Here is a 25707-nt window from a genome sequence, read left to right as displayed (position 1 = left end):
CATCAAAGGCAAATTTTGAGAGATAAATCGCCAAGGACTCTAAAGACAATCATAAGGCCTTCTTTAGCTATGTTAGAAACCTAGGAGGAAACTCCCAGATATGCTCAGAATTAGTTCAAAATGATGTGAAAATTACTGAACCTACACACATTGCTAACATACTGGCTGACAGGTTCAGTGCAAACTTCTACCCCCATCATCCCCAAAAGGAGAGATATCTATTCCAGAGGATTGTAGCCCCCAAACATCTCCAACGCCCAGGTGAGAACTGCCCTCACTAAGGCAAAAACACAGCATCCATGGGACCGGATGGTGTCCCGGCTGTGTGCTTCATGAGCTCAACGAGGAATTAAACCCACAGTTAGGACAGCTGTTTAATCTTAGCCTCACCTCAGGATCATTACGTGACCAAGCAGTGGCGCACGCGACTGTGGTCCCACTTCATAAGGGCGGTGCCTCCACAGACCCTGGAAATTACCGCCCCATTAGCTTGACAAGCCTCATCTGCAAAGCCATGGAGAGGATCATAATGGAACTCATAAATAAAGACATAGGGAACTTGCAGACTTTGGATCCAACCCAGTTTGGCTTTGTCAAAGGCAGATCCTGCCTCTTAAACTTGGTTGACTTTTTCGAGACAGTCACCAAGGCCATTGATGAGGGAAAGGCAGTCCATACAGCCTACCTCGACCTGGCAAAGGCCTTGACACAATACCCCACTCAGGTATCATCGAAAACTCATCAGCTTGAATGTAAACCCATACATCACAAGATGGGTTGCAAACTGGCTAAGCGACAGAACCCACAGGGTCAGAGTTGCTGGAGCCATGTCAGACTCAAAGCCTGTCACAAGTGGTGTCCCACAGGGCTCAGTCCTGGGTCCACTCTTGTTCGGCATCTACTTTTCTGAAGTACAAGCAAACACAGGAGGGTTATGGCTGACAAAGTTTGCAGATGACTGCAAACTGGCCATAGTCGAAAACACATCTGACACAGATATCCTCCAGAAGGGCCTCACAGAAACGGATAACTGGTGCCAGAGCCATGGCCTGAAGTTAAACGCCAAAAAATGCATAGTCATACCCTTCGGGAAAAACAAGGTTACCCCTAGCTACCATATAGGTGACAATCCACTGAGCACAGAAAAAGTCATCAGGGATCTGGGGACCCAAGTTGACAGTAGTCTTTCGTTTGACACTCATGTTGCTAAAGTAGTTAGGAAAACCTTCTATCGCCCACCTGATCATGAAGGGATTCACATCTAGATCAAGGGAGGTCATCATCCCCCTGTACTCATCACTCATTAGACCTATGATTGAGTACAATGCCCCGTTCGGAATGTATCTGACCAGACACCTGATGCAGCTTGAAAGGCCCCAAAAGTTCCTCACCAAAAGGATAAAGGGTCTCAAAAATATGTCTTATGCTGCCCGACTGAAAGAACTCCAGCTTTATTCAGTCTCATACCGCTTGCTCAGAGGTGACCTGTGCCTGACATATAAGGCCATGTCAAACCCAGATTTGATGAATATGCTTCACCTCAAAAAATCTAGATCCCTCAGAACCACAAGGCGGGAGACTTAAACCTTGACACGGTTATAAATAGAACGTGCTGGAGGGACAGATTCATCACCCAGAGACTCCCTATGCTGTGGAACAAAATCCCGGTACATGAGGCAGAGCACCTCGCTGGCCTTGTTCAAGAGGAATCTTGACCAATGGATGGGAGATCGCAGATATACCCCAGGGATTACTTCAGTGTCACTGCTTGACAGAGGCACAGAAAAATGATAGGCATAGTTTTTATTCAAACTAAAGGGGTGGCGAAAGCCACATAACTATGGGCTAGGCTTATAAATGCCCTTGGGCAGATAGCCTAGTATGAACCTATGAACCTATAGCTTGCTGGGGTTATCTATTATGGTGTATTTGTTATATATATATATATATATATATATATATATATATATAAATATATATATATAAATATATAACTAACTATATATATATATATATATATATATATATATATATATATATATATATATATATATATATATATATATATATATATATATATATATATATATATATATATATATATATATATATATATATAGATATATATATATAGATATATATATATATATATAAATATATAACTATATATATATATATATATATATATATATATATATATATATATATATATATATATATATATATGCATATATATTTCTGTGCATGTTTGGAATTTATTGCATTTCTCCAAATTTAGCCTTCCTTAGAAGGCACCTGGGGCAAGAAAAAGTGAGGAAAATGGCGTCTGCTGACGCTTTTATACCCCAGGCGCTCTGATGTCGGGGAAAGGGCGACATCAGCCGACGCCGGACCCAGACTTTGGAATCCAGCCGACCGAAGGGCTGCCTGAGGCAGGACAACCCATGTGTGATGACTGCAGATGCATACCTATCGGACATCTACATTTATGGTAGGTACAAAACTGTACTTTCGTGTTTCACTGTTGCAGTCATTACACTTGGGTTATCTGCCGACAGGCTACCCGCAGTCAGCCCGAGTTCCAAAGTCTTGGTCCAGCGTCGGTTGCTGTCACCTCTTCCCTGCTGTCAGTGCGCCAGGGGTATAAAAGATGCAACCAATGCCATTATTGCCGCGCGGTGCCCGAAGCAAAAGCAGTTTGCAAGTGCCGGTCGGCGGGCAGACTCCTGAGATTTTCTAAATAGTTTCAGAACCAAAGTCTTCAGTAAAGCTAAGTACCCCGTTGGGGAAACTTTTTCTTGCTCCAGACTAATGTCAGTAAAAGTTAATAATTGTATCTCTTGTGGGAAGCAAATACCTCATAAGGACTTTCACTCTTACTGTATTCCTTGCCTAGGCCCTGACCACGACGTTACCAGTTGTCAGTTTTGTGCTAGATTCAATAAATGCACTATTAAACGTTGATTTGATTTTGGTTTAGATTATTTTGGCCGAAGGTTTAATTACATAATGCCGTCGGAACAATCGACTACCAGAATTTATAAAAAACGCAAAGACAAAGAAAAGGACAGGCATCCGAGGTCCAAAACACGAAGCCTCTTCTAGGCCAGTTGCTGGTTCTTAGTGAGGTGCTTTTGCAGCCCCTGACACCCGCTACCTCAGCCACAGGCCGTATCCGACAGCCACATGGAGACACCGAAGCCTGTGGAAACTCAAGGTATTGGGTCTACGGAAACTATTACCTCAGATGGGTCCGGAGCCGCTGAGCAGGCATCTGCTTCTGAGTGTTTTCAGGCCTTCACAGCTTACAATTAAGCCCACTACAGCAGCCAAGGCAAAGTCAAAAACACCATTAAAGACGAGGAAACAAGTACAACATTCTACTGAACAGTCATCCATGCCAAAGAAACAGATGCTTAAAATGGCCGAAGACCTAATTACTTTAATCGGGGGTTCCCATCCCCCTCCTGACAAAAGGCCTAGGTAAGACACTGATTCCTCTGACCAGGTTTTTATTTACTCTGATTCCTCTTCTGATCAGGGATATTCTCTCTCTCCCTATGAGGACTCTGATGCAGAAGAGTCTATACCTTCAGCCTCTCCGCCTGAGGATTATTCTTTTGGGGAACCCCTGCACACACAATGAGGGAGCATTTCCATTGGGAAAGCCATGATTATTCAGAATCCAAGAAAAGGCTTGGAGACTTCTTTTATTGCCCCAGAACAGGCCCCTGGCTATTCCCCCTGTGCTTGATATTGTTGATGTTTTCTCTGAATCCAGTCTGACTCCTGATTTTTTACCCCCTGCACCAGTCAAGCCAGACAGGTACTACAAGGTCCCTGACTCTCATAAATTTCTTTACAAAAACCCTGCTGCAGATCCAGAAACAGTTTCTCATGGTCCTAAAGGGGTTAAGGCTTCCACTGCTAAAAATCCTGTTGCGTCTGATAGGGATTCCGGAGCTCTGGACAGATGGGGGGGGGGGGGTTACACTTCTGCTACTTTAGCTGTAAAGGCTGTAAATTGCCAGTTTCACATGCTTAAATATCAACAGTACCTCATGTCATTGTTAAAACAGAAAATGGTTTCCTAAGTCCTGACAGTAAGGAAATGCAGGATTTATTGCATGCAGCTGAACAAGTGGGAAAGCATACTTTTCACTAGAGGCTTCTTGTAGAGCTGCAGTTGCAGGCTCTGTTATTCGAAGGCATGCTTGGTTGAAAGAACAAAGTTTACCTGACCATGTTAAAGTAAAATTATTGGATGCTCCACTACAGCATGATACTTTGTTTGGTGTTAAGGCAGAAGAGGTGCTAAAGAAAATGGAGGATAAAGCAAAATCAATGCAGACAGTAAAGGATTTCTTACAGGTCCAACCACCTAGGTTTAGCACAAACTGGCCTTCAAAAAATTCGTCCTTTCCTGTGTCAGCAAAGCCACAAAGGCAGATAGACGCCCAAGAGGCAGATCTCTGCCACAAGGCTCCTACAGACCTAAGCAATGGGGTGCTTCAGCCCCCAAAGGAGGGGAAGACAAATCACAACCTTATAGGAAACGTCGCAATGACTTCCCTCTACAGATGCCAAGCACTTACCTTTTGGCAGCACCCCTAGGGGGAAAGCTAGCACTTTTCTCAAAAAATTGGCACAGTCACCCAGGACAAATGGGTACTGAATATTGTTTTTCAGGGTTACAGATTCCACTTTCACAAGCTTCCAAAATCAAAAGGTATGCCGGTCCTGCCACAAAACCAGTGGGCAGAGGCACAAAAACAAATTGCTGCTCTCATGGACATGGGAGCTATTCAGAGTACCACAGCAAGAACAGGGGCAAGGATTTTACTCAAGACTTTTCGTAGTACCCAGAAAGGACAAAGCTTGGAGGCCAATACTGGACCTGTCAATCCTAAATACTTTCCTGGATGTTCCAAAATTCAAAATGTTAACACTACAGCACCTTCTACCCATGCTGGGCAAGAAGGCTTGGCTAGTTACTTTGGACCTCAAGGAGGCATTACCTGCATGCCCCAATCAGACAATCTTGCAGAAGGTACCTCAGATTCATAGCAGGCTCAATGCATTACCAATTCTCTGCACTGCCCTTTGGTTTATCTACTGCACCCAGGGTCTTCACAAAATGCCTGGCACCAGTAATTGCATTTTGCAGACAAAAAGGAATTCAAATTCCAGCTTGGCCTTTACCTCAAATTCCTCATCTTCTGACTCAACAAAACAATCAAGATTCTGCACAGTCAACTCAGAACCTTAAGGACATTCTACTGGCGTTTGTAAAAAGATTACTAATTTGCCTAGGGTACACAGTAAACGAAAAGAAATCAAAACTAGTGCCCTCTCAAGAGCTAATATTCCTGGGTGCAAGCTTAAATACAACTGCCCAGATGGCTTATCTCACGCCAAACAAACAAAGGCAGCTGACTCATTGCTTTCAACTGATGGCAACAAAGACCCAGCTCCCTGCAAGAACAATTCTGCAGGCCCTGGGCTTCATGGTGTCCTGCATTCTACTAATTCCATATGCAAGACTGCATATGAGGAAACTACAATGGTATCTAAAAAGTGTTTGGACTCAACATTGTCACAGCCTGGAGACCATCATAAATTCAATTCCCTGCCTACAACAGGAGTTTCGATGGTGGTCCCAGGCCTGTCACCACAACAAGGGACAGCCTTTCACCTTACCCACAGCCAGGCAGACAATAATGGATGCATCGGATTATGCCTGGGGGGGGGGGGGGCACATATGGCAGGAAAATGTATTCAGGGCACTTGGCCCAAGGAACAAATGCATCTTCACATCAATCAGAAAGAGATGCTAGCAGTACAGAATGCCCTGACCGCTTTCAAGGACCTACTACATCAGGACAACTATTAATAAAGACGGACAATACCACAGTTACGTGGTACATAAACAAGCAAGGGGGCACACATTCCTACCCCCTCTGCAGGCAAGCCATGACTTTGTGGAACATGGCACTGACCTATCGGGTACATATGCAGGCACAATTCCTGCCAGGAACAAAAAATACGCTGGCAGACGAACTAAGCAGAAATCTCATGGACCCTCACGAATGGAAACTAAATCCACAGGTGTTCAGCATAAGGAAATGGGGGCGCCCAGACATAGATCTTTTTGCCTCCCCTCACAATTGCCAACTACAGAAATTCTGCACAAGAACTTAACACACTCAAACATGGAAAGTGGATGCTCTGTCATTCAGCTGGATAGCCCTGACAGTCTTCCCTCCAATGCCTCTTCTTACTAAGGTGCTTCTAAACGTCAGACAAAAATGGCCAAAAATGATCCTGATTTCTCCAGACTGGCCATGCCAGCACTGGTACCCAATCCTAAAGAGCTGGTCTCAGGCCCCAGCTTGGCCTTTACCTCAAATTCCTCATCTTCTGACTCAACAAAACAATCAGATTCTGCACAGTCAACTCAGAACCTTAAATCTGGCAGCATGGCAGATTGACTGCACCTCTCTAAAGCTGTTATGTCAGTTTAGAAGCCAGGAGGCCCAGCACTAGGAAATCTTATGCAGAAAATGGAAGTCGAACCACTTGTTCCAAATATACCACAGATTTTTACAATACCTTACCGAGATGCTGGACAAAGGCCCATCTTTCTCATCAATTAAAATCCATGCCTCTGCCGTTTCAGCTCATTACAATACGGAACCTCCTATGTTTTCACATCCTCTATTAAGACAGTACCTCAGAGGGGCAAAAAACATAAGACCCCCAAGGAGCGCACCAGTACCAACTTGGGATCTCAATTTTGTTTTAGAAAAACTCACACTGCCTCCTTTTGAACCAGCCAGCACAGCTGATATAAAATTCTTATGGAAAACTGCTCTGCTCCTAGCAATAACTTCAGCAAGAAAGAGCATCAGTTACAGGCATTAATGGCTGTGAAACCTTTCATCATTTTTCACCAGGACAGGGTTTCTCTTAGGACAAGCCCAACATTCACAAAGCAGACAATTTCAAAATGGATAGGACACTGCATCCATTCTGTTATGCACACCATGACAAGTCAGTGCCTAAGGTCATTAGGCCACATTCTACCAGAGTAGCACCCACTTCAGCGGCCTTTCTCAGAGGAGTACCAACCAAAGACATTTTAGAAGCTGTAACCTGGAGCTCAGTGCACACTTTCACCAAGCACTACCACTTACCTCTCTACTGTAAATCCAGAGCAGGCTTTGCCACTGCAGTCCTGCAGGGCCTGGTAGCCTCTCCAAATCCAGTTTAGACCCAGCCGCCCAACCTCAGTTTTGGGATTCAACCCAAGTGTAATGACTGCAACAGTGAAACACGAACATAGTACAGTTGTGTACCTACCATAAAAGTAGATGTTCAAGTGTATCCACTGTTGCAGTCCAGGTTACCCACCATCCCCCTTTTCATTGCTGGGACTTCTCTCTACTTCTCAACTCTATACAACCTATGTGGTGTATTTGCTTGTAGATGAAGGAAATGTTTATATTGGTACATGCATGCTTTTTGGTATAATTTTATTTTTCCAGCCTTCCTATCTGGGGGCACCTGACATCTGGGGCAAGAAAAACTGAAGAAAATGGCGTTGGTTGCATCTTTTATACCCCTGGCGCACTGACATCAGGGAAGAGGCGACAGCAACCAACGCCGGACCAAGACTTTGGAACTCGGGCCGACTGCGGGTAGCCTGCCAGCGAATAACCCAAGTGTAATGACTGCAACAGTGAATACTCTCAAACATCTACATTTATGGTAGGTACACAACTGTACTTTCTATCTGCATAAAACCAAGCCCATCAGACAGGCTTGGTCTCCTTCCACCCCAGAGCCCTAGGGAAGGCAGTAACCAAACAATCTCTACCTGGCTTTCCAAAGCCATCACCTTCTGCTACAAATACCATGGGAAATCCCTGCAAGGTACTGTTGAAGCACACTTCAGGGCTATGGCTTTCAGGGGGTCTGGATACCGCCACCATTCTTGAAGCAGCCACTTGGTCATCATTGCACTCCTTCCCCAAGCATTACAAATTAAGACAACTTTTCCAGGGCTATCCTTCACTGGTTCTTGGCGATCGCCTCTAGACCACCACCCCTTCCTTCATAGTGAGTTTTGGCACTCACCCATATGTTGGAATACTGTAACATGGGAATAGGACATAGAAAAGCTATGTAAAATCTTGCCATACCTAGTAGTCAAGTGCAACAACTCAGACTGAGGAATTCCAAATAACAGGAAAATTTAATACCCCCCATCTTAACTTGTGTTCACAAGTGGTTACAATAGTAGTGTCAAGGGACCAGTAATGCAAAGGTTGTTCATACCAAGGAACAGTAGCTACAGAACCTTGTTCTGGACTTGTCAAGACCAAGGTTCCCCAAATTCAGCGTGCTTATTCTCCATATAGGCTTTGGAATTCTGGTCACTGTAGGCTTAAAAGAGGTCTGCTTTTACATCCCTATTTAAAAAACACATGCACACAGATTTAGCAGGATGTGGAAAATACCAGTTCATTTCTTTACCCTTTGGTTTAGTTACTTCACTAAGGGACTTATTAACAGTGACAGCCCGTAGCAGGGCAAGAGGGATTAATTTCTACTCGTATTTTGAACAGTACGTGGCAGATTGTGTGAAATCCTTTACATGTCCTATTCCTATGTTGCAGTATTCTTGTTGAGGGATTTCCTGCCCTCAGGCAACTCGTACGTCTGCTCCTGTACAAAAGCTTCAGCTTGGCTGTTGCAGTTGCATAGGACGTCACACGGGCTATAAACCAGGGGCCTTAAATATGACGTCTGCACGCACAATCCTCCGAATGTTTCAGCTGCAGACTATCGATGCGTCTTGTGTTTGCTCCTCCACATCAGACGTCTCAAAGCTAAGTAACCTTTTGGGGTTGTTTTCTTCATATCTGATTATTATTGCTTAGGCTTGGTTTTGTTTTAGCAATTTATAGCCGATGTAAGGTAAAAAGGGTAAATGCCAATGCGGGTGCCAGATAACCCCATAAAGACTCCCATGATCAGTGTGTTTTTTGAGTAGGCCGGGAGCACGATCATACCGCTTGCTCCATTTGTCATTGTGCCGAAGACCCTACATAGCTGTCTGACCGCACTTTATTTAGAAACCCAGCTCCTTAAGCAGTTAGCCCCAAGTATGGATCCCGCCTCGGGGACTGCTTCAGAACCTGCACGTAAGAAGGTCAAGTTTCCTAGGCCCTCTTCGTCTGCAGCTCCGTTACCAGATACCCCGCCAGCTGCTGATTTAGGAGCTGAGGGGATGCTTGGTGGATCCGTCCACTTTTGTGGAAGCCATTGCTCAGCCTATGACTGGCACGTCCCTGGAGCCAACCTAGACCCCAACTACCGTCGAGGGTGAACCAGAATCTGTGAAACCTCCAACCAGGACGCTTTCTGATACGGTCCCTACCATACTTTATTCCAGGCCTGCTCAGTCTACCCCAGCAAAAAAAAACATAAAACCAAGCATGCTTCTCATTGCAGAAAGCCTACTTGACTGGCAGTCCACTTCTTCCCTGATGCAGGTTTTTATGGCCTATAGGCCTTCAGCCTCATCCTCCACTGCTTTACCTTTGCTCAGCCCTAGGCCTGCTTCAGCCTCCCCCCGACATCTCAGGTTAGGGAAGAAGAGCATGATGCATCCTTTTTGTCCTCTGAGGACTCCATATCTTAATCTTCCAAATTGCTTCACCACAGGAGTATTTTCCTCCTGATGAGGAATCTATAGAGGGAACTCGCCCCTTGAGGATATCACATTTGATGAGACAGTCTCCAAAATAAGATTACTTCAAGTGGGATACCTCACAAATGCCTGCTATCCAGAAGAGGTATTTTGAGCTTCAAGTAGACTCCCCCTCGCCTGGATGCCTTTAAGTCTGCCTCTTAAAGACTCAATACTCACAGCCACCTGCCCTCAAGCGACCAGATCACTTTTTACAAGGTGCCTGATGAGCAGAAATTTAGTCAAACCACCCGTAGCAGACCCAGCAGGGATTGCCACCTATCCTGATAAGCAATCCAGACTCCTTCCCTCCACCTTACTTCTACCCACGCATAGCATATCTATGGAGAGGATTGGTAAGGTCTACACCTCCTCCACTTTGGCTTTCAGGACCGTTAACTATGAGACACATGACCAAATATGCTCTAGACTTGGTATCTCAAGCCTCTTCCATGCTGGCCACTATCCCTGACTGTTCCATTAAGGCTGACATCTCCAGACTTTCTCTGGCTACACAAGTAGCCAAACACTTAAATGCAGCTATGATGCTGAAGCATCTGCTCGCTCTGCAACATCTGCTTCAGTTCTCAGGATATGCTCCTGACAAAGTTTTGGGATGCCCCCCTGGACCACAATTTCCTTTTTTGGAAAACAATCTGCAGTGCTTTTTAAGAGTCTGCAAGAAAAAGTAAAGAATTGCAGGACATAAGACATTTATTGGTGTAGTACTACAGAAACTATCCAGCTAAAGCCACCTTTGTAAGACAAAACCTCAGCCCAGGTGGGTACTTCCTCTTCCAGATCTAGAAGAGGTGCAAGAAGACCCACCACTTCCAGACCTGCTGCCCCGCATCCTCAACCTAGGCATCCTTTTCAGAACAGAGGAGGCTCCAATACAGGACTGCCTTGCCCTCTTACCACTGTCCCCCTTTCCCACTGCCTCCCCTTCTGGGAAACCATAACCTTGGACTAATGGGTGCTATCTGTAATACAAAAAGGATATTTAATCTCCTGGAAAGAAAAAATGCCCATGAGAGGCATCCTTTTCCCTCCCAAAAACCAACAGCATCTCCTTTCACAGGTTCTGATAGACCTGAAGCGGGGTACCATAGAACCTGTCCCCTCAGGGCAGGAAGGAAAAGTTTTCTACTCCCATCTCTTCCTGGTTTCCAAGAAAGATGGTCCATGGAGACCCATCTTAGACCTCTGTCTTAAATCTTTACCTTCAGATGCCCGCCTTCAAAATGCTGTCACTTCCAGCTCTGCTTCCTATCATACAAGCAAAGGCCTTCATGGCCACCTTGGACCTAAAGGAGGCCTACTTACACATACCCATCAGACCTTCCCACTTCCCAGATTTCTGTGTTTCTCTAGGCCAGTCTCTCATTTCTAATTTATTGCTTTGCTCTTTGGTTTGTCCACTGCCCAGTGTTCACGAAATGCCTGGCCCCGGCCATTGCCTTTTGCAGAACTAGCTGAGTTCAGATTTACCCCTATCTAGACATCCTAATACTGGCAGAGTCCAAATATACTCTCTCAGATCACCTGCACTTCATGTTCCTTCTACAAAATCTAGGGTTCACCCTCAACCTTCCAAAGTTCTCCTTGAACCCAGAATAGGACAAGTTTTTTCTGGGTTGCAGAATCCAAAAGGACAGAATGAAGGCCTTTCTTCCACAAGACAAGGTCCAATCCCTGACCTCCCACTTCAGAGAGCTGATTGACACAGGTAACTGCAACAATTCCTTCGACTCCTGGGCTTAATGGCAACAACCATCCATATGCTGTCACTGGCCAGAATGCATATGCACAAGCTACATTGGTACCTGAAAAACATTTGGTCCCAGTACCAGAATCACTTGGAGCAAGTAATCCCCCCATCCCTGTCTAAAGAAAGAGATCAATTGGTGGATACAACAAGTCTTCCTACACCTGGGGCTTCCACTACAGCCCACCTCACCAACCCAGGTAATGCATGTATGCATGCCTCAGATTCAGGGTGGGGAGCCACATTAGCATCTTACAGGGTTCAAGCAAACTGGCACCCTGCCTCGAGGGCCAAACACATCAGTGAGAGGGAAATGACAGTAGTATTAGCTCTAAAAACCTTTACCCTCCTTCCAGGTGTTCTTCAAATAAGGCACCACTGTAATGTGGTACCTCAAACATGAAGGGACAAAGGCATATCAGCTGTGCAGACTAACCCTGCTGATGTGGGATCTAACCTCTTGCCACAACTTGTTCCCGCAGGCAACCTACATTCCCTCGCAGGACAAGCAAGTAGATCCAAGCAGGACATCCTCTCCACAGCATGAATGGATGCTTGGACACGGGACAGTCATCCACTGGTGGTGCACTCCTCAAATAGACCTGTTCGCCTCCCCCCAAAACAGGCAGCTGCAGACCACCTGCTCAAAGACCTACTTCCCTCTAGCCTGGAGGGTATATGTTTTCAACATCTCCTGGGAGGGAAGTTTCTTTATGCCTTCCCACCAATTCAGGAAGTCGTCCTGAAAAATCAGGAAAGACCGGCCATCTTTAGTGACTCCCCTACTGACCAAGGCAGCACTGATTTCCCCCTACTTCCCAATCTAGCTAAGGGCAATCACTACAAGATGTCCTTCAAGAATGCAACTGCAGTCCTGTCATATTGGTTGTCCTGCCTCAGGCAGCCCTTCGGTCGGCCAGATTCCAAAGTCTGGGTCTGACGTCCGCCGATGTCGCCGCCTCCCCGACGTTAGAGCGGCTGTGGTATAAAGGCATCAGTCAACGCCATCTTCAGTCTTTCTTGCCGTGCGGTGCCCGAAGCAGAAGCCGTTAAGTGCCGGTCGGTCAGCTCCTGTGTTTTCAGTTACTGAAGTCATCTAAAAGCTAAGTACCCCGTTGGGGAACATTTTTTCTTGCCTCAGCCGATGTCAGAACAAATTGAAAGTTAATTGTTTGTCTTGTGGTAAACAAATACCTCATAAGGACTTCCGTTCTTACTGCCTCCCTTGCCGGGCCCAGACCACGACGTCTCGGCCTGTGCTTGCTTTAATAAGCGCACTCTCAGGCGCCGGGCAGAATTTGCCGAAGACTTTTTTGGCGAATCCTACGCTTACATCATGCCGTTGGAACAACCGACAGCGCAAACTACCAAAAAACGAAAGGACCGGGACCGACATCCTTGGCCTGCGTCTTCCACCGATACCACGCCTAAGCCCTCCGCGAGTGCTTCGGTCCCTTCGGAAGCGGTAATTCAACCACTCCAGGCCGACGACACCGCGTTAACACGTTCTTCGGTCTCTGAGACTACACCGGTGCCGGTAGTTGATTTTCCTCCAGAAACTGAAGCTCTGGATCTACCCGACACCATTCCTGTGGACAAAGTTACCCCTGTACGTGGGGCAGCTAGGCCTCCAGTATCCATGTCCATCAAGGCCTTTGCACGTGCTAAGGCCGCCAGCCAAGCCAAGGCCCATCCTAAACCTACATAGGTTCCTTCTTCTGATAGACGGATCATGTCTCTTGCTGCAGATCTAATCTCTCTTATCAGGGGTTCTCAGCCTCACCCAGACAGTGGTTCTCAGCCGCCTGCAGAAAAAAGGCCTAGAACTGAGCAGGCAGATGACCTCTCTTCAGATGAAGCCTCTGGGGATTCAGAGCATTCAGATACCCAAGAAGAATCCTTCCAGGCCTGTGAGGACTCTAATGCTGAGGAATCAATTCCCTCTGCCTCTCCTCCAGAGGATTTTTCTTTCGGTGAAGTCCTCCACTCCATGAGGGAACAGGGTCAGGAATTTTCTGATTCTAGGAAAAGGCTATGTACCTTCCTTAAGTTACCCCAGCACAGACCTTTAGCTATCCCTCCAGTTTTGGATGTCCTGGATGATGTATTCTCAGACTGATTCTCTCCCTCCTGCTCCTGTCAAGCCAGACAGATATTACAGGGTCCCTGACACTCACAAGCATCTCTTTAAGGCTCACTCTGTGGATCTTGAAACTATTTCACAGGGCCCCAAGGGAGTGGCTACCTCCTCAGCCAAAAACCCACTGCCAGCAGACAGGGAAGCCAGGTCCCTGGAGAGATGGGGTAAAAAAGTTTATACCTCTTCTACCCTTGCCATGAGGTCACTTAATATGTTTCAGTACCAGGATTACTTACTGGATGATTTGCAGAAAAAGCTAGCCTCTCCTGAGCCTATAGATAGAAAGGCATTGCAGGATTTGGCTCATAATACTCAGCAGGTTAGCAGTCATTTTCTTCAGTGTGGTTATGATGCATTGGAGGCTTCATGTAGGGCAGCTGTGACAGGGGCTGTTATCCGTAGACATGCTTGGTTGAAAGAATAGCCACTGCCGGATAATGTTAAAGTAAAGCTCCTGGACGCACCTCTAGATAAACAGAAGCTTTTTGGTGCTAATGCTCAGGATGTGTTGAAGTCTATTGAGGAGAAGGCAAAATCAGTACAGACAGTAAAGGATTTCCTCCAGGTTCAGCCACCCAGATTCAGCAGGAATTGGCCTTCAAAGAATTGGTCCTTTCCAGACTGACAAGTTTCAAAGGGGAAAGAACAGGCGTGCATAAGGTAGAGGGCAATACCGAGGCTCCTACAGGGGCCGCCAATGGCAACCACAAAATCAGACAAGTGGCACAGGTAGTTCACCTGCACCACAGGGACAATCACAATGACTTACCTTTCACCCCGCCTACCAAGGCTCAAAGAGAAGCACCTCTAGGTGGAAAATTATCTTTATTCTCAAAAAACTGGCACATTATAACAAAGGACAAATGGATTCTGGACATAATAGACAGAGGTTGCAGGTTCCACTTCCATACCTTACCAACGGGACAAGGCATGCCTAACCTGCCACAAAATCAAAGGGCAGAGGCACTCATAGAAGTTTCAAAGCTGTTACAAATAAAAGCAATAGAGAAGGTTCCTCCTCAGGAACAAGGCCGGGGATTTTATTCAAGACTGTTCCTTGTTCCAAGAAAAGAAAAACAATGGAGGCCTATATTGGACTTGTCCGTTCTAAATACTTTTCTCATGGTGCCAAAATTCAAGATGCTGACGTTACAGCAATGGTGCCAAAATTCAAGATGCTGACGTTACAGCAACTTCTTCCCATGCTGGGCAAGGGGTCTTGGCTGGTTACTCTGGACCTCAAGGAGGCATACCTGCATGTCTCTATCAGACACAGTTGCAGAAGATACCTCAGATTTCTTGCAGGAACAGAGCACCATCAATTCTCAGCATTGCCGTTTGGCTTATCTACTGCGCCCAGAGTATTCACAAATGCCTGGCATCAGTAGTGGCACATTGCAGACTCCAGGGGATTCAAATATACTCTTACCTGGACGACTGCCTCATACAAGCAGACAGCAAACAAACCTTGATAAAACACTTGGATTATGTCACTCAATTGCTGCAGGCTTTGGGATACACAGTCAACATTCAAAAATCAAGACTACTGCCATCCCAAGAGATTATTTTTCTAGGAGCAAAGCTGGACACACAGCTACAAATGGCTTTCCTCACAGAGGAGAAACAAGAACATTTAACAGATTACTTCAAAAGCCTAGCAAAACTAACCCACCTGACCACAAGGAAGACCCTGCAGGCCCTGGGGTTCATGGCATCTTGCATTCTTCTAATCCCTCTGGAAAGATTACACATGAGAAAGCTGCAATGGTACCTAAAAAGCTTGTGGTCTCAACACAGCCACAACCTAGAAGACATAATACCACTCATACCATGCCTGCAAAGGGAATTTTTGTGGTGGGCTCAAGCAAGTCATTTAAACGAAGGCATGCCTTTCAACAAAGCTCCAACAAGTCAAACTATTACAACAGACCCCTCAGACCATGGATGGGGGGGCGCACATGGATGGCAGATGCATTCAAGGGCAATGGACTCCCATGGAAATGCATCAGCACATAAATCAGAGATGTTGGCAGTGATGCATGCAATAGAAGCCTTTGGAAAATCTCTTCAGCAAGGTCATCTGCTAATGAGGACAGACAACACCACTGTCATGTGGTACATAAACAAAGGGGCACTCATTCCTACTCCCTCTGCAGACTAACAATGACTCTTTGGGAAAAGTCCCTGAAACTGAACATCCACTTGCAATCCCAGTTTGTTCTGGGCAAGGACAATGTTCTGGCAGACAGGTTGAGCAGAAATTTCTTGGATCCACATGAATGGATGCTACACCCACGCATTTTCTCACAAATAACTGCATGGGGAAGACCAGACATAGACCTCTTTGCATCTCGTCTCAGTCATCACCTGGAAAGGTTCTGCACAAGGATACACCATCCTCTAGCCTGGAGAACGGATGCTCTTTCCTTCAGCTGGAATGCCCTAACAATTTATGCATTCCCTCCTCTACCTTTACTCACCAAGGTGTTACTGAAGATCAAGGCAGAACAACCAAGAGGAATCTTGATAGCTCCAGACTGGCCAAGGCAGCACTGGTATCCACTGCTACTGAGCATAACTCGCACCAAACCGTGGCCCTTGCCTCAGTGACCTCTGCTCCTGACTCAACACAATTACAGGACTATTCATCAGAACCTGCAAACCTTGAAGCTGACAGCTTGGAGGGTTCCATGACTGTGACCCATGGCTCCCTCTCCAAAAAAGTTCAGGAAATTTTGCTGGAGGCACGCAGACCTTCCACCAGAAAAACCTTTTCGGCCAAATGGAAGAGATTCATCATCTGGAATGTCAACAAGGGCCAGGATGCATCACTGATGAACATACCTCAGATATTAGAATACTTGGCAGAAATGTTTCACAGTGGCCTCTCATACTCTTCCATCAAAATCCACGCTTCAGCTATGTCCGCACATTACAACTGTGATCCACCTGTGTTTTCGCATCCCTTGCTAAGACCGTTTCTAAGAGGGATAAAGAATATCAAACCTCCAAGGAAACAACCAATTCCTGCATGGGACCTCAATTGCGTCTTGGAAAATTAACTCTTCCTCCTTTTGAACCAGCAGCATCTTCAGAAATGCAATTTCTCTCTTGGAAAACGGTTTTCCTTTTGTCGGTCACCTCGGCAAGAAGAGTCTCTGAGATACAGGCCCTCATGGCAGTTCCTCCTTTTCTCATTTTTCATCAGGACAGAGTTTCTCTTGGGACCAATCCTTCATTCATGCCTAAGGTGATATCCAGAGTGTCTCTAAACCAAGCAATTCACCTGCCTACTTTCTTTCCTAACCCTCAAAATAAAGGGGAAAAGCTGCTGCATACTTTAGACTTACATAGACAACTGCGCTACTACTTGGACAGAACAAAGACCACCAGGAAGTCTGACCAACTGTTTGTAGCCTATGCTGCTGGAGCGCAAGGAAAAGCAGTCACCAAACAAACTTGTTACTCTTTCCATGGAAAGTGTGCCAGCTAATATTAGACCACACTCCTCCAGAGCTATGGCCACATCCACAGCCTTTCTAAGAGGAGTGGCTACAAAAGACATTCTAGAGGCTTCTACATGGAGCTCCGTGCATACATTTACCAAGCACTACAACCTGCCATTATACTCCAGATCCCGAGCAGGCTTTGCTTCGGCAGTCCTGCAGGGCCTTCTAGCTACACCATCTCTTGCTTAGTCCTACCACCCCCAGCTTGGCTGTGGTATTCAACCCATATGTCAGGACTGCAGTTGCATTCTTGAAGGACATAGTACAGTTTTGTACCTACCATAAATGTAGATGTCCGATAGATATGCAACTGCAGTCAGGTTTTCCCTCCCTCCTACCCCTTTTTTTCCCTTGGGTCCTTTCTCCCCTTACCTATCAGCTGGGGTTATATGTTATGGTGTATCTGTTTATTAATGTTGTGCATGTCTGGTTTATCTGTTTATCCATTCACAAAATTTAGCCTTCCTTGGAGGGCACCTGGCATCTGGGGCAAGAAACACTGAAGAAGATGGCGTCGACTGATGCCTTTATACCCCAGCCGCTCTGACGGGGAGGAGGCGACATCGGCCGGACCCAGACTTTGGAATCTGGCCGACCGAAGGGCTGCCTGAGGCAGGACAACCCATATGTCAGGACTGCAGTTGCATATGTATCGGACATCTACATTTATGGTAGGTACAAAACTGTACTTTACCCTACAAGGTGGACTTCCTGACACACTAAAAAAACTCATCCACCCACACTTGCATATGTTCTCACACTGTGGGTGATAAACTTTTGATCCCATTCAGACGCCATTTCTCAGAGGACGTGCTTTCAGTCCTGAAGGAGGCCAGGAAGCCTACAAAAAAATCATACCTAGCTAAATGGGAAAGATTTACTAAATGGTGCCTAGACAAGGAAAGGGGACCCTTGCACTGCAGATCCCCTTAGTTCTTACTTGTGTGTATCAACTGATAAAAAATGGACACTCCTATTCAGTGAAAGTACATCATTCTGCAGTATCTGCCTGCTTGCCACTAGACCCAGACCCTCCCTTGCTAGCTTGGCTCTATGTAAAACTCTTCCTTAAAGGGATGTTAGACCTCCAAAAAAGCCTATCCCTCTGCCATGGGACCTTAACTTCATCCTGGAAAAGCTTACCCAACACCCATTTGAACTTGCTGAGACAGCTTTCCTCCAGATGTGTACATGGAAAACATTTGTACGTAGTGGGTTGGGTTTCTGAGCTACAAAGTCTTAATGGCTTGCCCCCCCCCCCCCCCAATACTACATTCTACAAAGGTGGGGTAACCTTGAAAGCTAACCTGTCCTTTATGCCCAAGGTGGTCCACGATTTGTCATTAAACCAATCTGTCCACCTTCCCACCTTTTTCCCTCTCCCACCAATGAAGAGGAGAGGAATACTGCGCTCCCTGGATGTACACAGACTGAGTTTATCTAGACAAAACTAAATCCTTTAGGAAATCAAAAAAAACGTTTCCATCCCAGGGCACTGGCCAAGGCAGTCTCCAAACAAACCATTGCATGTTGGATCAGGAAAGCCATCTCTTTGCTACTCCCCCTATGGGAAAAATCCCCATGTGGGAGTAAAAGCCCATTTTATCAGGGCAATGGCCACATCCAAGGCTTTCCTAAAAAGACACTTCTTCCATTATAGAAGCAACCAAATAGTCCACTATCCACACTTTCACCAAACACTAAAAGTTAGACCAGGTCTCTAGAGCACGTGCAGGATTTGCCAGGGCAAGCCTACAGGGCTTTGTGGAATCCTTTTCTGCATCCACCACCCTTTATTCCAGCCAAGCTGTGGTACTCTCCCACAACAGGAATACTGCAACATAGGAAAAGGACATGGAATAGTTGTGTAAAATCTTACCAAAACCATAGATGTCCTTTTCCATGTTACAGTACTCCTTCCCACCCAGCAGTAACCCCCTTATCCTTCTCCTTTATTCCCAGCATGTCCATAGGTCCTAATCCCTTACACCTCTTACCCTGGACCCACACACACGTACACACACACTACAGAAGGACCCAGGGTCCCATACCTGACCTGGGCCTTCTACTCTACCTGCTGAGCTTCAAGTTCTGAGGATTGTGCGTGCAGACGTCTCATTTAAGGCCCCTGGTTATGGCCCTATATGTGACGTCCTACGCAGCTGCAACAGCCAAGCTAAAGCTTTTATATTTGAGCCGACGTACGAGTCGCTTGAGGGCAGGGAATCCCTTAAGAATACTGTAACATGGAAGAGAAAGGACATCTATGGTTATGGTAAGATTTTACACACTTTCTTTAATGCTTATGTAAACATTGTGAATTGCTGTCTTTGCCCTGCTTGCACAGTCGTCCTTACTGCTGTGCTCTTCGTGGAAAACATGTCCCTTACCTTCTCCCTTGGTTTTGCAGTATAAAGTGAAAGATTTTTTCTTCGTGCTGTCACACTCTTTCCTAGATGAGCTAGCCTCATGTCACAGGTGGTTGAGATATTCTCTGAAACGAGTTGGTGTGGAAAGCTGCTGCTCATCTTCAGGGATCTGTCTGCCATTGGCTGTATCCTATGTCTGGCCATAGTTCTTCCTCCAATGTCAGTGTGAACTGTTTGCTGTTAGCCACCATTGTCATCCTGATGACATTAATGTTGAGCCAGGCCTAGAGTGAAAGGAGCAGATAAGTACCCCTGTAGGTTCTTATTCCTTGATAAAAATTTCTAGCTTGTGCTTGGTCTGTCTATAACCATCTGGAGTTTTTGGGATGCTTGCTAAGAAGGGAACATGAAACTGTAAAAGGCGGGAGGCACGCACAATGTGTATTTAGTCCTTCACCTTGATATTGTCTTGATACTTGCAAGGGTTTCAGGTCAAGACTAAAGTTAGGAAAAGATGCTGTGCTTGCACACTTAAATCATAAACTTGCCTTGTCTGCAATTCATTTATAGCATCCGACAGTGGGTGCCCCGGGGCTGCTTTGGATTTAAGGCAGCATTCGCAAGGAGCTGCCATTGCAGCACCTGGTCTTAGAGTTGCTGACCAAGACCTCCCAAAGGTGTAAAATTAGAAGATTCATCTCTGTCCCTGGACCAAAGGCTTCTGCATTTTCCACGTCACCAGTATAAAGTTTCAAGGGGAAAACTACCTACCAGTAGTGATTGCTGGTAAAGATTAAATCTCAAATATACATGCATTAGAGAACCTAGGTCCCATGTGTGCTGCTTACTACACCTATAGCATTCCTGGGCTAGCCTTTTTTTTTTTTAACCTTGATGCAAGGCTGGCAGTTTGATCAAGCCAAACTGTCCATTCAGGTACTTGCAAAATGCAGGAGTCTTCCATTTTGACAAGACTCCATGGTAGCAGACATACTCTAGGAGGATGGATAACTTGGATTGTTACATACGTCTCCTCCTACCCCTTTATTTACTATAACTTGAGGATACATTGGGGCGAGAGTCTCTAGCTGATTTATTCTTCTAGGATATACTTGCTTTCCTGAGGGACAATTTTCTGTGGCAAATCTTGAGCCTCAATAATGAGGGCACAGAAACTGCTGCGGTTACAGCCCTTACAAATCTGTGGACATGCACACACTGCAGGGTTCTGCTAGACACCTTTGAAGCAAACTCTCCGGAAATAAATGTGCAGCACCTTGCCCACCTAGAACATGTAGTAAATTTTACAGTGGAACATACACTTAAGGCACTGCACTGTACGAGCACATCCACTCATGCATGAATCGTGCCATCCCAAATAGAACCAAGATGCTCTCGTCCAAAAAAAAAGGAAGCCAATCTGGTGGTCCCCTGCCATAAACAAACTTTACAACAAAAGGAAGAAACTGTTGCAGAAGAGAGTAAAATCCCAGGATGCAAAAAAACTCCCTTACCAGCCTCAGTAAGAAACAGAGATCCCTCATAAAATCCTCCGAAGCTAGTTACGAAAATAAAATTGCCAAAGATTTCAAAGGCAGCCACAAGGCATTCTATAACTGTCAAGAATCTAAATGGCAATGCTCTGATCTGCTCTGAGCTAAAACAGAATGGCATTAAATATACTGATCCCAAGGATATTGCCAATAACCTGGCAGATTCAATGCCAACTCCACCCCCCCACCCCCCCCGTCACCCCTTAAATGGCCCATCTCAGTACCTGAAGATTGCCAAATTCCGGTAACAGCCACACAGGTAAAAAAAAAAGTTCTCTCTAAAGCTAAGAATACAGCATCCATGGGACCAGATGACATCCCGGGCTGCGTACTACATATGAACTACAATATGAACTGGCACCTCACCTAAATGTCTCGTTTAATCATAGCTTCACCTCAGGTTTCGTGCCCACTGAGTGGAGCAGAGCTACAGTTATCCCACTCAACAAGGGGGGGATCCACCTTGGATCCTAGAAACTACCGTCCCATCAGTCTGACAAGCCTTATCTGCAAGGCCATGGAGCGTATTATCATGGAACTTATAAACAGACATTGGCAACCTTCAAACACTGGACCCCACCCAGTTTGGGTTTGTGAAGGGCCAATTTTGTCTCCTGAACCTGATTGACTTCTTCGAATCAGTCTCCAGAGCCATGGACAAGGGTAAGGTGGTTCACACAGCTTATCTAGACCTTGCCAAGGCCTTTGACACCATCCCCCACTCTGGAATCATAGATAAACTTAGTAAGCTGGGCATTAATCCCTACGCCACCCAATGGGTTGCTAACTGGCTTACTGATGGAACCCACACTGTAAAAGTAGCAGACTCCAAATCCAGCTCCCGACAAGTGGAGTTACCTCAGGGTTCAGTCCTGGGACCGCTGTTGTTTGGCATCTACTTCTCTGAAGTACAGGCCAACACTAAGGGACTCTGGCTAATAAAGTTCGCAGATGACTGCAAACTGGGAGCAATTATTGAATCCCCAAATGATGTGGATACTCTACAAAAGGGCCTTACAGAAACAGATGCTTGGTGCCAGCGCCATGGGCTCAAGCTCAATGCCAAGAAATGTATATATATATATCCCCTTTGGGAAAAAACATGTACCCGTGAATTGCCATATAGGTGGCAGTACACTAAACACCATAAGTGTGATAAGAGACTTGGGGGGACAGGTGGACAGTGGTCTCACCTTCGATAACCACATCGCCACAGCAGTCATGTGGCACACCTCATCACTAAGGGCTTTTCATCCAGAAAGAGGTAATTGTCCCACTGTACTCATCCCTCATTAGACCCATTATAGAATACAACGCCCCATTTGCTATGTACCTCTCAAGACATCTGCAACAACTGGAAAGGCCGCAGAAATACCTCACTAAAAAGAATCACAGGCCTAAAGCAGATGCCCTACGCTGACAGCCTTAAACTCCAGCTATTGTCTACTTAGAGGCTATCTCTGCTTAACATACAAGGCCATTTGAAGCTCTGAGCTGTTGGACATGCTACACTTAAAGAAATCCCAATCTCTGAGCCACGCGCTCCAGGGATCTAAACCTTATCACAATAAACAAAACATGCTGGAGGGATAGGTTCCTGACCCAGAGACTCCCAGACTCTGTAATAGATTGCCCATACATATCAGAGTGCCTCTTTGGCCCTCTTCAGAAGAAACCTTGATTATTGGATGGGAGAGAGGAAATTCACCCCGGGGATCATGTCAGTCGCCGCCTGCTAGACAGGGGTCCAGGGAAGTAAATAGTGTGGGAAGAAATAGCCAGGGAATTGTTGTGGCTAGGCTTGTATAGGCCCTAGGGCTGATAGCCTAGTACCAATCTATGAACCTGTGTACTCAAGTGCATGTAGGAGTAGAATTTGGTCAGGTGTTTAAAGCCACCTTAACCCAGTTCATTCAGTGTCTCTGCAACTGGTAGGCATAGCATTAAATCTGGTTTAGCAGATGTGGCTTTTAAAGCTGCTGCCGCTGGGTACAGTCTGAGTGTTTAGCTTCACATACTGCCATTAAATTTACAGAATAAACTGCTCATTGCTCCCTTGATGGGAAATTGTCTGGACCTCATGTTTTACATGTTCAGAGCTTAGAAAAAGGGGACGTAATGGGCATCAATTCGTCATTCTTCTCTGCCTAAATATATTGAAGTACTCTAGCAAGCGCTCCAACCACCCCCAGCCCCCCCCCCCACCCCAAAAAAAAGTCCAGGTAAGGGGAAAATGGCTTTCCGCTCCTATTTACATGCTGCATTTTCTTGTGAAAAGAAATAAGGCATGGCAACCATTCATTCTGAAAGATCAGTTGACTTAAGCAGCGCACAATTCCAGTTGTGATAACGCACTACCACACACATGCCATACCCAAACAGTGGAAGGAAAACTGACCTTGTCTGAGTGGCACATCACCTCACACAAATGGGTCTTGGACATAATAGGAAAAGGGGTTACCTGCTGGAATTCATGTCAATTCCCCAATATAGGGGAATGCTAAACATTCTTCTGGATCAAAAGGCCCTTCTATATCCAACTTTGCACCTTGTGCTTCAGTGGAAAGCCATAGAATGCATGCGAGGAAGGGGATTGTTTCACCACATTGATCAAATCTGATGCTGTCAAAGTGCTGATATCAGTCAACCAGCGGAAACTAAATGGGTCCTTTCAAAACTAGTCATTATTTTGGGGCCCTCCAGTGTATATCAGAACAGATTTTTATCCTGAGAAGACACAATTTGTTTTATGAAGTGGATTTATTTTATGACTGTACAGTAAAGTGCGGTAAAATATGTATACATGATGGTAAGGAGGATTAGAATAAGAAGCATGTACAATGTACTGCACTTTGTAAGTTGGAATATGTTCTGAGGTTAGACTGGTGGGTTTAAGTTTGACTCCCAGTCCTGCTTTTATTTCATCTTACTGCGGTTTTAATTGTATTCATGTTTTTGTTTTGCAGCCACCCTTCACCAGTGAACAGGATGGTTGGCGTTGCTGGCAATTCAATGCAAAGAAGCGGATTCAAGCCTTTTAAGGGTGGCCCTCCACGAAGATTCTAAGATTGAAATTTTCAAATCTTTCCATTGTGTTGGACAGTTAAATTAACCTGACAAGGTTGAACATTTGCATTACTTTTAAAACTTTTAAATACCTTTCCATGGAGAACTCCACCCACGCAAAAAGATAATCTGGAGACATTTTAATGTTAAGCTGCATTCCTGTTTTTCCCCTTCATGGTTCTTGTATCTTTACAGTTTCTTACAGCACTGAAAATGTGTAGATTGTAATTCATAATTTTTTATGGTATGCAGATATATGTTGCAAATACAGTTTTGTTCTAGTCACATTTTAGAAAATATATTACTGGCATTGAAGCTGTTCATGGGCTGTAACATAGAAAACTAGCTGAAGTTCTTAAGGATGAAAGCTCTTTTGTGGACATTGCAGAATATTTCTAACGTATAGACTGTTTTATTTATACAGTGAAACGGTGTAAGCCTTTGTCAGAATTGTACTTTTGTCAGAAAAGGGTACTGTTGTAAAGTACTATTGCATAAGTCCGTCTCTGGTGTAATGCTGGCAAAGTGAAATTTTTTTTAAATAAATCTTACCATTCTTCAGGTATTTTTGTAGTGGTTTGTCTTTTGAGGGTACACTGACTGTTTAATCAGTAATTTAATATACAGCCCAGGTTGCCACTTTGCAGAGAGCTGAGGTTTGGATTAAGTTGGGTGTACTAGGACGCCATAGATGAAGCTTCTGTTTAGTGCCCCCAGGTTACTGAAGAAAATGTGCATTTTACTAGGAGGATGATCATTATGTGGTTATGACAGCTAGCATTCCTGCTTACAGAAAGCCCAACTGCTGGACAGATGTACTTGAGCGCAGTAGTGATTTCTGTGGAGCAATTTCAGGCTTAGTCTAGGTGATGAATTATACCAATTTGTTGACAGGCCTGCTTGGATGTAGGTGGTATGAGCAATATCTGTGATTAAGTGACTTGCTCAAAATCACACAAGGAAAATAAGTGCTGAGAATCGAACCCTGTACCACAGCAACTACAGCTCATGGCCTTAACCCTGTACAACAGCCACACAATGGAAAGAACATGAGATTGTAGGTACACAAGGTTTCTAGGTAGCTTAACCCTTCCCCCTTTTGGCTTCATAGGACTCCTCTCATATCGGGGCAGGAGCCAGTGCCATCATCATACCCTTTCTGCATTTGAGTTGCAAGCTTACAGAATTCAGAATAGTGTGAGCATGTATCCCCAGTAATCTAGATAAAGTAACCTATTAGGAAAATAACTGGCTGTGCTTTAACAATCCCTTTAACTGTCTAGTAGCTAAATTGAAATGGTCTGTAACTCACGTGTGGAGAGAGGTCTGTAACTCACGTGTGGAGAGAGGTCGAACCTAAGGATTTCCATTCTTACTGGTTGTCTTGGCAAAGAGCATGACCTGGTTGTATGGCATGGAGAAAATCATTGGAGCTGAGTTGTCTTGGCAAAGAGCATGACCTGGTTGTATGGCATGGAGAAAATCATTGGAGCTGATGTCAGTTTTCATTCTAGCCTCAACTGTGGGGTTCAAATCTGATCCATC

The 25707-nt window shown here is 45.3% G+C and overlaps 1 protein-coding gene across 7 annotated transcripts in view; it reads left to right on the top strand.

Annotated features, from left to right (window-relative positions):
- SLTM (SAFB like transcription modulator) overlaps positions 1 to 24727 on the top strand; it is a 738342-nt gene extending 713615 nt beyond the window's left edge. For all 7 annotated transcript variants that reach the window (XM_044078891.1, XM_044078894.1, XM_044078888.1 and 4 more), the window contains one exon: positions 24063 to 24727. In XM_044078891.1, coding sequence (XP_043934826.1) covers positions 24063 to 24162 — 100 coding nt within the window. In that variant the 3' untranslated portion in view covers positions 24163 to 24727. The remainder of the gene's footprint in view (positions 1 to 24062) is intronic.
- The last annotated feature ends 980 nt before the right edge of the window (positions 24728 to 25707 follow it).

The sequence above is a fragment of the Protopterus annectens genome, chromosome 7.part1 (assembly GCF_019279795.1).
Source record: "Protopterus annectens isolate FY-2018-M chromosome 7.part1, PAN1.0, whole genome shotgun sequence".
NCBI classification, from domain to species: Eukaryota; Metazoa; Chordata; order Ceratodontiformes; family Protopteridae; genus Protopterus; species Protopterus annectens.
The sequence above is the reverse complement of the archived record's forward strand: the minus strand, read 5'-3'. Positions and strand labels throughout refer to the sequence as shown.